Below are 12,160 nucleotides of genomic sequence, written 5' to 3'. Positions count from 1 at the left end.
CGATTTCCGATAACCGGAAATGGAACTTTTTCTACTTTGAATTTTTCAAAAGCCTATAACTTAAGTACTTTTTCGGATAGATGAATACAATTTTACATACACGTAAAAGATATAATTCTCTGTCTTCTGTCAAATATAGAGTGATTTTTGCTGAATGGAAGTAGTGGTTTACGCTATTGCCAATTTCTCAAAAAAAAAACGCACATGAATTCTTAAGTACTACTAATATCCCTCACTATTTTGCACATTTTGTTTGGCATTCGCTTGGTGTGCAATTCTTTTTTCAATGAGATTCTTTTCTATTTTAAAATGTTTAAGTAATTATAAATGGTTAAAAATATTTATCCTGTATATTCTTTTTTTCTTTCTCGTATACAATGTATAGAGAAAGTATTGTAATCGTGCCAAAAAAAAACCTAGATTTTTGCAAATCTCGACGTTTTACACCTCACTGAGTCGGAAAAACATACTTTTGCAATCTTGTCCACTTGTGTATGTGTGTGTGTGTGTGTGTGTCTTTGTATGTGTCTGTAAACACGATAAATTGTGTACCCGTAAGTATTATATCAAATTTGTAGATCAGTTTCAACTTTTCAGTAATTTCCGATAAACGGAAGTGTAATTTTTCTAGTTTTAATTTTTCAAAAGGCTATAACTTGAGCAGTATTTCAGATAGATAAATGAAATTTCACATGTAAGTACAAGATCTAAATCTCCGTCTTCTGTTAAAGTTTAGTAACTTCCGTTTACCAGAAGTAGTAATTTAGGCTATTTCCAATTTCTCAAAAAACGCATACACGTAAAAGATATAATTCTCTGTCTTCTGTCAAATATAGAGTGATTTTTGCTGAATGGAAGTAGTGGTTTACGCTATTGCCAATTTCTCAAAAAAAAACGCACATGAATTCTTAAGTACTACTAATATCCCTCACTATTTTGCACATTTTGTTTGGCATTCGCTTGGTGTGCAATTCTTTTTTCAATGAGATTCTTTTCTATTTTAAAATGTTTAAGTAATTATAAATGGTTAAAAATATTTATCCTGTATATTCTTTTTTTCTTTCTCGTATACAATGTATAGAGAAAGTATTGTAATTGTGCCAAAAAAAAACCTAGATTTTTGCAAATCTCGACGTTTTACACCTCACTGAGTCGGAAAAACATACTTTTGCAATCTTGTCCACTTGTGTATGTGTGTGTGTGTGTGTGTCTTTGTATGTGTCTGTAAACACGATAAATTGTGTACCCGTAAGTATTATATCAAATTTGTAGATCAGTTTCAACTTTTCAGTAATTTCCGATAAACGGAAGTGTAATTTTTCTAGTTTTAATTTTTCAAAAGGCTATAACTTGAGCAGTATTTCAGATAGATAAATGAAATTTCACATGTAAGTACAAGATCTAAATCTCCGTCTTCTGTTAAAGTTTAGTAACTTCCGTTTTCCAGAAGTAGTAATTTAGGCTATTTCCAATTTCTCAAAAAACGCATATGAATTTATAAAATACTAATAATATTCCGCACTATTATATACATTTTATTTGGCGTTCACTCGGCATGCAGTTCTTTTTTCTACGAGATTGTATTATATTTTTAAAAGTTTAAGTATTTAAAATGTATTAAAAATCAAGTCTATATCATGATGTGCCATCTCCCGTAGTGTCATGTAAGAATATTCGAGAAAGTTTAGGGGCGATTACTCCCGGTTTATTTAACGTAGGCCTACTCATTTAATCTATATATATAAAGCAAAATGGTCAAGTGCCCGTTAGGGCACTTCCCGGTTCCGCAGGCGCATCAAATTTGGCACGATGGTGCGATAGAACACGACGGCCCGTGACTGTTCGCCAAAAAGTCGACGGAGAGGGGGGTCAAAACTGACCTCGACCGACCGGCGCCTTATATGGGCTATATAATGAAAAAAAATGTCCTCCGACGACCCACTTAGAAATTTTGTGAGGTGGTAGGAAAACGCCTTGGGGTGTCACAAAAAACTCGCCATGTCCGGGAAAATTCGTTAAATGGGTCAAAACTGACCAGTCGCATTTCCCTATATAATCTTTGTATTTTATTGGAGAAACAGAGGGTGATTTCAAAACGGATTTTAGGGCACTTACCTTCTTTACATCTGGCTAATTTTTTATACACCTCTATAGATGACTACGCCGTATGGAAAAACTGTTGGTCAGACTTAAAGCCCTCTAAGAGGGCTAAAAAGTGACCGCGAATGAAATTCTCATTATACGAGATTTGGTCATTTGGTCTATGAACAGGGGATGTAACTTTGTAATGTAATAATTTTTAAATATTTTCTATACTCTTTTCAAGAAAAAACAAAAGCCTATAACGTAAGTACTTTTTCAGATAGATGAATAAAATTTTACATACACGTAAAAGATATAATTCTCTGTCTTCTGTCAAATATAGAGTGATTTTTGCTGAATGGAAGTAGTAGTTTATGCTATTGCCAATTTCTCAAAAAAAAAAACGCACATGAATCCTTAAGTACTAATAATATCCCGCACTATTTTGCACATTTTGTTTGGCATTCGCTTGGTGTGCAATTCTTTTTTCAATTAGATTCTTTTCTTTTTAAAAAATTTAAGTAATTATAAATGGTTAAAAATATTTATCCTATATATTCTTTTTTTACTTTCTCGTATACAATGTATAGAGAAAGTATTGTAATCGTGCCAAAAAAAACCTAGATTTTTGCAAATCTCGACGTTTTACACCTCACTGAGTCGGAAAAACATACTTTTACAATCTTGTCCATTTGTGTGTGTGTGTATGTGTGTGTGTGTCTGTATGTGTCTGTAAACACGATAACTTGTGTACCCTTAAGTATTATATCAAATTTGTAGATCCGTTTCAACTTTTCAGTAATTTCCGATAATTTTTTTCTACTTTTAATTTTTCAAAAGCCTATAACGTGAGTAGTATTTCAGATAGATAAATGAAATTTCACATGTAAGTACAAGATCTAACTCTCGGTCTTCTGTTAAAGTTTGAGTAACTTCCGTTGACCAGAAGTAGTAATTTAGGCTATTTCCAATTTCTCAAAAAACGCATATGAATTTATAAAGTACTAATAATATTCCGCACTATTTTAACATTTTTTTTGGCGTTCACTTGGCGTGCAGTTCTTTTTTCTACGAGAATGTATTATATTTTTAAAAGTTTAAGTAATTAAAAATGGATTAAAAATCAAGTCTATATCGTGATGTGCCATCTCCCGTAGTATCATGTAAGAATATTCGAGAAAGTTTTGGGGCGATTACTCCCGGTTTATTTAACGTAGCCCTACTCATTTAATAATATATAAATATACATTCTTAATAATTATTATCTTCAAATGCACTTAAAAAAACGAAACAAAACAGACCTGATTTGTTAAGTCAATGTATTTTTCGATCCAATATGTAATAGACTTCATGCTTAATGCTTTTTTTAATGAAAGCACGATTGTTTAAAATTTTTAGTGCATTTGAAAGGTTATTATTATAAAAGTATTTATATTAGAGTTTTAAAAATTTATTTTAGTAAATTTAAATTTTAAAAAGTAAACTAGTACGTTGGTATTTATGGTTTTAAAATAAAGAAGTAGGCCTATTGTTTTATTCCGCTAGTTCTTACTGAAGTCGGCATTGAATAGTATTTTTTAAAAAGCAGACAGATGGACTGACTAATTAACAAGCAAGGAATTTAATTTTAATTAGATAATTGAAAAAAATATTCAAAACAAGATGGTAAGAAATAATTACCCAATCATCAATTTGTGCTCCGACCTGAGGATAAAATTATGTGTTGCAAATAAGATTTCACAGCACACTGAAGTAGTTTTACAGTTAGCAATTTATAAAAAAAATATTTTTGTCACATGAGAAAAAAAGAAAAAATATAATTGAGACGAAGGGGATGGTACAGAAAAATGAATGTTACAAAAGTAAATAATAAAAATTGTTTTTACAACTTTTACCTATCCCTCCTTAAATACGAGCGTTCTATTATAGATAGATATATTATCATCTTGACCGCAGTACCTATAAAAGTAAAGTGGTGATGTTTCGTTTCTTTAGTATTCGCACCTACTAGATCAGTTATTTGCAGGTAAGTTGCTTGGAAATTGTTCTTGCCAAAGTTTGCGGTTCATTCTCTTTTTAACGGGAAAAAAGAGTAATCTCAATAATGGAGTTTAAAGTGACCGAAAACTGGCCTAGAGTGAGCGCGGCGATATATACAATACATTTTTCTGAAGTGCTTGAATTAGATTGACCACTTGCATATGCGACAAAAAGTGAATATTTGGTAAGCAGATAGCTCTGGTGCCATATGCACCTAGAAAAAATACCAGATCCTCAGAAATGCCTATTGAGTGGTGAATACTTGAACGCTTTTACTCCTCAATTTTTAATTAGTAAAGGGTCATAACCGCTTCAGGAATTTAAATCTTTAAATTCTCCCGTTCTTTGACTACAAGCATAAAAAAAGGAGCAAAACATTTAGATAAAAGAAAAACTTCTTTTAAAATTAATGCTAATCGGTTTTCAAATAAGTTTTACACTTAATAAAAATTAACAAGTTTAAAAGTTCAATTTTATCTACATAATTGGATATGAATAAGTTGCTCGGCATTCTTTTAAAGCGTAAATACGTATTATACTAATTTTATTTAAAAAATGTGTTTAGCAGTCATACTTCAGATAACGTTAATATCCGACTTCAGGTGAAATTGTGTCCCCATTTTTACAGTTAAATTAAAACTTGCTGAATCATTAAAATTTTCTTTGTAGTTACACAGTATTTGTGTATTTGAAGTTATATGCAATATGTTTATTTTAAAAGCAAGGGTGGAACTCCGATACGACAGACACCGCAATGTGGGGCGCGGCGAGTAGAACATAAAGAAGGTTCAAATCCGACCAAAAACAACAGAATATATTGTGTGTGCTCATTTTAGACGTATTTTATAAAAAAACAGACTACTACAGCAGTGATTGCTTTACAGTAACTATCAAACACTATTGCAATAAGAAACCACTACAGTATAATGTGATAGAGACAAAATTTCAAATCACTTTCATGACTTATTGGTCCTCTTTAAATAGTCGAATATTGGTGTTCATAAAGCTCATAAAATAGTTTTCTAAAAAGCAATTTAAAAAGCATACAAATTCAAATACAAATACAAATACAAATACAAATACAAATACAAATACAAATACAAATACAAATGCGAATGCGAATGCGAATGCGAATGCGAATGCGAATGCGAATGCGAATGCGAATGCGAATGCGAATGCGAATGCGAACGCGAACGCGAACGCGAACGCGAACGCGAACACGAATACGAATACGAATACGAATACGAATACGAATACGAATGCGAATGCGAATGCGAATGCAAATGCAAATGCAAATGCAAATGCAAAAGCAAATGCAAATGCAAATGCAAATGCAAATACAAATACAAATACAAATACAAATACAAATACAAATACAAATACAAATACAAATACAAATACAAATACAAATACAAATACAAATACAAATACAAATACAAATACAAATACAAATACAAATACAAATACAAATACAAATACAAATACAAATACAAATACAAATACAAATACAAATACAAATACAAATACAAATACAAATACAAATACAAATACAAATACAAATACAAATACAAATACAAATACAAATACAAATACAAATACAAATACAAATACAAATACAAATACAAATACAAATACAAATACAAATACAAATACAAATACAAATACAAATACAAATACAAATACAAATACAAATACAAATACAAATACAAATACAAATACAAATACAAATACAAATACAAATACAAATACAAATACAAATACAAATACAAATACAAATACAAATACAAATACAAATACAAATACAAATACAAATACAAATACAAATACAAATACAAATACAAATACAAATACAAATACAAATACAAATACAAATACAAATACAAATACAAATACAAATACAAATACAAATACAAATACAAATACAAATACAAATACAAATACAAATACAAATACAAATACAAATACAAATACAAATACAAATACAAATACAAATACAAATACAAATACAAATACAAATACAAATACAAATACAAATACAAATACAAATACAAATACAAATACAAATACAAATACAAATACAAATACAAATACAAATACAAATACAAATACAAATACAAATACAAATACAAATACAAATACAAATACAAATACAAATACAAATACAAATACAAATACAAATACAAATACAAATACAAATACAAATACAAATACAAATACAAATACAAATGCAAATACAAATACAAATACAAATACAAATACAAATACAAATACAAATACAAATACAAATACAAATACAAATACAAATACAAATACAAATACAAATACAAAAGAAAACAACGAGAAAATAAATCACTTTCTTACAGTTTTCCAAAATTGGAAAACACACTTAAAGTCAGATTATAAAGTAAGTTTAAAGAATGTCACGCCACTTTATCTGACCTCCTATCTCCTTTTTATAACAAACTTTCGAATACCCCTCCCCCCATGAATTTGACGTCATTTTTGGGCGAACCCACACAACTACTCACTAATTTGGGGTTGAAGGCAGCAGAACGAGCAGCAGGAACCTGAAATAAAATGTAATTTCCGTTGACCAGATGCAGTAATTTACGTTATTTCCAATTTCTAAAAAAGAAACGCATGACATTTATAAAGTAATAATAATACTCCACACCATTATGCACATTTTGTGTGGCGTTCGTTTGGTGCGCAATTGTTTTTTCTACGAGATTTTATTCTATTTTAAAAAGTTTAAGTATTTAAAATGGATTAAAATCCACTGCCATCCCCTGTTGTTTTATATAAAAATATTCGAGAAAGTTTAGGGGAGATCACTCCCGGTTTATTACTTTCTCGTATACAGTAGATAGAGAAAGTATTGCAGTCGTGCACAAAAATCATATGGAATTTTGACAGTTTCCACAGTTTTACTTCTCAGTACTTCATCATAAACGCAGTATAGAGGGCTTATTTTAATCGGGCAAAAATGCTAAATCCAGATTTGTTAAAGTTTCGGCGTTTAACGCGTTATCGAATCGGAAAAACTGGACTTTGCAATTCTTTCCGGATGTGTGGATGTGTGGAGTTGTGTTTGTAAACACGATAACTTGAGTACCATTACAGCTAGGTTGATGAAATTTCATATATAAGTATTATATCAAATTTGTAGATCCGTGTCAGCTTTTGAGCGATTTCCGATAACCGGAAATGGAACTTTTTCTACTTTGAATTTTTCAAAAGCCTATAACTTAAGTACTTTTTCGGATAGATGAATACAATTTTACATACACGTAAAAGATATAATTCTCTGTCTTCTGTCAAATATAGAGTGATTTTTGCTGAATGGAAGTAGTAGTTTACGCTATTGCCAATTTCTCAAAAAAAAACGCACATGAATTCTTAAGTACTACTAATATCCCTCACTATTTTGCACATTTTGTTTGGCATTCGCTTGGTGTGCAATTCTTTTTTCAATGAGATTCTTTTCTATTTTAAAATGTTTAAGTAATTATAAATGGTTAAAAATATTTATCCTGTATATTCTTTTTTTCTTTCTCGTATACAATGTATAGAGAAAGTATTGTAATCGTGCCAAAAAAAACCTAGATTTTTGCAAATCTCGACGTTTTACACCTCACTGAGTCGGAAAAACATACTTTTGCAATCTTGTCCACTCGTGTATGTGTGTGTGTGTGTGTGTCTTTGTATGTGTCTGTAAACACGATAAATTGTGTACCCGTAAGTATTATATCAAATTTGTAGATCAGTTTCAACTTTTCAGTAATTTCCGATAAACGGAAGTGTAATTTTTCTAGTTTTAATTTTTCAAAAGGCTATATCTTGAGTAGTATTTCAGATAGATAAATGAAATTTCACATGTAAGTACAAGATCTAACTCTCGGTCTTCTGTTAAAGTTTAGTAACTTCCGTTTACCAGAAGTAGTAATTTAGGCTATTTCCAATTTCTCAAAAAACGCATATGAATTTATAAAATACTAATAATATTCCGCACTATTATATACATTTTATTTGGCGTTCACTCGGCATGCAGTTCTTTTTTCTACGAGATTGTATTATATTTTTAAAAGTTTAAGTATTTAAAATGGATTAAAAATCAAGTCTATATCATGATGTGCCATCTCCCGTAGTGTCATGTAAGAATATTCGAGAAAGTTTAGGGGCGATTACTCCCGGTTTATTTAACGTAGGCCTACTCATTTAATCTATATATATAAAGCAAAATGGTCAAGTGCCCGTTAGGGCACTTCCCGGTTCCGCAGGCGCATCAAATTTGGCACGATGGTGCGATAGAACACGACGGCCCGTGACTGTTCGCCAAAAAGTCGACGGAGAGGGGGGTCAAAACTGACCTCGACCGACCGGCGCCTTATATGGGCTATATAATGAAAAAAAATGTCCTCCAACGACCCACTTAGAAATTTTGTGAGGTGGTAGGAGAACGCCTTGGGGTGTCACAAAAAACTCGCCATGTCCGGAAAAATTCGTTAAATGGGTCAAAACTGCCCAGTCGTATTTCCCTATATAATCTTTGTATTTTATTGGAAAAACAGAGGGTGATTTCAAAACGGATTTTAGGGCACTTACCTTCTTTACATCTGGCTAATTTTTTATACACCTCTATAGATGACTACGCCGTATGGAAAAACTGTTGGTCAGACTTAAAGCCCTCTAAGAGGGCTAAAAAGTGACCGCGAATGAAATTCTCATTATACGAGATTTGGTCATTCGGTCTATGAACAGGGGATGTAACTTTGTAATGTAATAATTTTTAAATATTTTCTATACTCTTTTCCAGAGAAAAACAAAAATCATAAAGTATAGCATTGTTTTAAATAAATATTTTGTTATAAATTAAGTTTTGCATTGTATTGAAATTGTAAAAATCAATTGCGAAAGTAATTTATTATAATATGTGATTGATACTATTAATAAACCCCTTGCAGTTCTAATAACCGTGGGAGTAATAAGTTTGCGAATATTTCATCAATATTTGTGTGCAATGAAACTACTCCACTGTATAAATTTAGGCCCTAAGCATTTAACATAGCAGCCAATCACCTATTAATTAATCATTCGATTCCTCAATTTTTTTTGACAACCTAAGCGGAGCTAGGCAGTATGCCTAGTAATATATAAATAAGCATTCTTAATCATTATTATCTTCAAATGCACTTAAAAAAATTAAACAAAACAGACCTGATTTGTTAAGTCAATGAATTTTCGATCCAATATGTAATAGACTTCATGCTTAATGCTTTTTTAATGAAAGCACGTTTTTTTTAAAATTTTAGTGCATTTGAAAGGTTATTATTATAAAGGTATTTATATTAGAGTTTAAAAAATTTATTTTAGTAAATTTAAATTTTAAAAAGTAAACTAGTACGTTGGTATTTATGTTTTTAAAATAAAGAAGTAGGCCTATTGATTTTATTCCGTTAGTTCTTACTGAAGTCGGCATTGAATACTATTAAAAATGCAGACAGATGGACTGACTGATTAACATGCAAGGAATTTAATTTAAATTAGATAGTTGAAAAAATATTCAAACAAAATGGTAAGAAATAATTACCCAATCATCAATTTGTGCTCCGACCTGAGGATAAAATTATGTGTTGCAAATAAGATTTCACAGCACACTGAAGTAATTTTACAGTTAGCAATTTATAAAAAAAATATTTTTGTCACATGAGAAAAAAAGAAAAAATATAATTGAGACGAAGGGGATGGTACAGAAAAATGAATGTTACAAAAGTAAATAATAAAAATTGTTTTTACAACTTTTACCTATCCCTCCTTAAATACGAGCGTTCTATTATAGATACATATATTATCATCTTGACCGCAGTACCTATAAAAGTAAAGTGGTGATGTTTGGTTTCTTTATTATTCGCAACTACTAGATCAGTTATTTGTAGGTAAGTTGCAGGGAAATTGTTCTTGCCAAAGTTTGCGGTTCATTCTCTTTTTAACGGGAAAAAAGAGTAATCTCAATAATGGAGTTTAAAGTGACCGAAAACTGGCCTAGAGTGAGCGCGGCGATATATACAATACATTTTTCTGAAGTGCTTGAATTAGATTGACCACTTGCAGATGCGACAAAAAGTGAATATTTGGTAAGCAGATAGCTCTGATGCCGTATGCACCTAGAAAAAATACCAGATCCTCAGAAATGCCTATTAAGTGGTGAATACTTGAACGCTTTTACTCCTCAATTTTTAATTAGTAAAGGAATTTGCTTCAGAAATTTAAATCTTTAAATTCTCCCGTTCTTTGACTACAAGCATAAAAAAAAGGAGCAAAACATTTAGATAAAAGAAAAACTTCCTTTAAAATTTATACTAATCGGTTTTCAAATAAGTTTGACACTTAATAAAAATTAACAAGTTTTAAAGTTCAATTATATCTACATAATTGGATATGAATAATTTGCTTTTACAGCATTCTTTTAATCTGTAAATACGTATTATAATAATTTTATTCAAAAAAGGTATTCAGCAGTCATTCTTCATGTAACGTTAATATCCGAGATTAGGTGAAATTGTATCCCCACATTTATGATCAAACTAACGTATTGTTGTAAATAAATCACGCCTTTAATTGAAAATTTGATATAAGTCCAAAACACCAAGCAGCGCAGGGTATAAGATGCTTAATGAGAACATAAGTCTCGGCCGTTACAAATACTTTTTACCTCAAATGCCGAGCCTGTCCGTTGCGGTTATTTTAAATACATTTTTAATTGATGCAGTGCTGCACTTAGACATAATTAACAAATACATTGATACTCACCTCAAAAACCGCCCCAAAGCAGAGCCATACAAAAACATGGGGCAGCATTTTCTGAAATAAATAGTTTGGAATATCGTTACAAATGAATTAGATATTTCCACACTTTATGACTAAGACGATAGAACAAGTTGTTTAAAAGCTAAACCTTCTTCAGCTGCTGACTCTTACAACTGGACTCACCTCTGCGTGGCATCAACGGAATATGCGTCGGTATGAAGTTGCGAAAAGTACTGCGCCTGAAAGCTAAGTTTATAACTAATGAGGTTAATATAGATTGGTTGACCCGATCCGTTTTTCTATTGGCTTATTATCCCAAAGGTCACTGTCATTGGATGATCACGCGGACATAACGTGATTTAATTTTCGGAATGATGAATATTTTGTGTGAGGTTTTATTCAAGTTTTGAAAGTTTTCAACATTCATTTGTTGAATACAACTCAACTAATTGAAAGTTTTCAACATTCATTTGTTGAATACAACTCAACTAATTGAAAGTTTTCAACATTCATTTGTTGAATACAACTCAACTAATTGAAAGTTTTCAACATTCATTTGTTGAATACAACTCAACTAATTGAAAGTTTTCAACATTCATTTGTTGAATACAACTCAACTAAAAATAATAAAATGTAGGTTAAGTTGTGGAACGTGAAAAAATAGAAATACATTCAAAATTGCAGACTCTCACAGTGTGTAACAACTACTGCCACGTAGATATTTCATTATAACGTACACGTACACGCACACGCACACGTACACGCACAACACCTAATACGACTAAAACCCAATTGGCCCTGCAAGCAATACATGCCCTTTTATTTCTGGTAATTGATTTTACTAACGAACATACTTTATTTAGTTCATTTTACAAGCAAACAGATTTCTTTAGTTGATATTACAAGCAAACATACTTTGTTTAGTTCAATTACAAGCAAACATATTTTCTTTACTTGATATTACAAGCAGACATACTTTGTTTAGTTCATATTACTAGCAAACATACTTTGTTTAGTTCATATTACAAGCAAATATACTTTATTTAGTTAAAAATAAAAGTAAACATATTTTCTTTAGTTGATATTACAAGCAAACATATTTTCTTTAGTTGATATTACAAGCAAACATATGTTAACGCAGACAACGCCGAATGTAATGCCTGAAATAGTACATGAGCTCCATTAATCAGATTATGATTGTTTTAAGCTGTACATCCGAGGCACCCAAGAA

General features: G+C 30.7%; 1 protein-coding gene across 2 annotated transcripts in view; it reads right to left on the bottom strand.

Moving 5' to 3' along the window:
• LOC131937515 (uncharacterized) overlaps window positions 1-11,234 on the bottom strand; it is a 54,595-nt gene extending 43,361 nt beyond the window's left edge. Inside the window, exons 1-5 of one of the 2 annotated variants that reach the window (XM_059295006.1) lie at window positions 11,113-11,234; window positions 10,933-10,983; window positions 9,713-9,736; window positions 6,651-6,689; window positions 3,763-3,786 (exon numbers count right to left, since the gene is read on the bottom strand). In XM_059295006.1, coding sequence (XP_059150989.1) covers window positions 3,763-3,786; window positions 6,651-6,689; window positions 9,713-9,736; window positions 10,933-10,980 — 135 coding nt within the window. In that variant the 5' untranslated portion in view covers window positions 10,981-10,983; window positions 11,113-11,234. Of the gene's footprint in view, window positions 1-3,762; window positions 3,787-6,650; window positions 6,690-9,712; window positions 9,737-10,932; window positions 10,984-11,077 lie in introns of both variants that reach the window. The other variant, XM_059295005.1, reaches the window with a different exon arrangement.
• Window positions 11,235-12,160: the final 926 nt, after the last annotated feature.

The sequence above is a fragment of the Physella acuta genome, unplaced genomic scaffold (genome assembly GCF_028476545.2).
Source record: "Physella acuta isolate Inbredline_101_S28 unplaced genomic scaffold, ASM2847654v3 ptg000212l, whole genome shotgun sequence".
NCBI lineage: Eukaryota > Metazoa > Mollusca > Gastropoda > Physidae > Physella > Physella acuta.
Note: the sequence above shows the minus strand (reverse complement) of the source record. Positions and strands in the feature narration are given on the sequence as shown.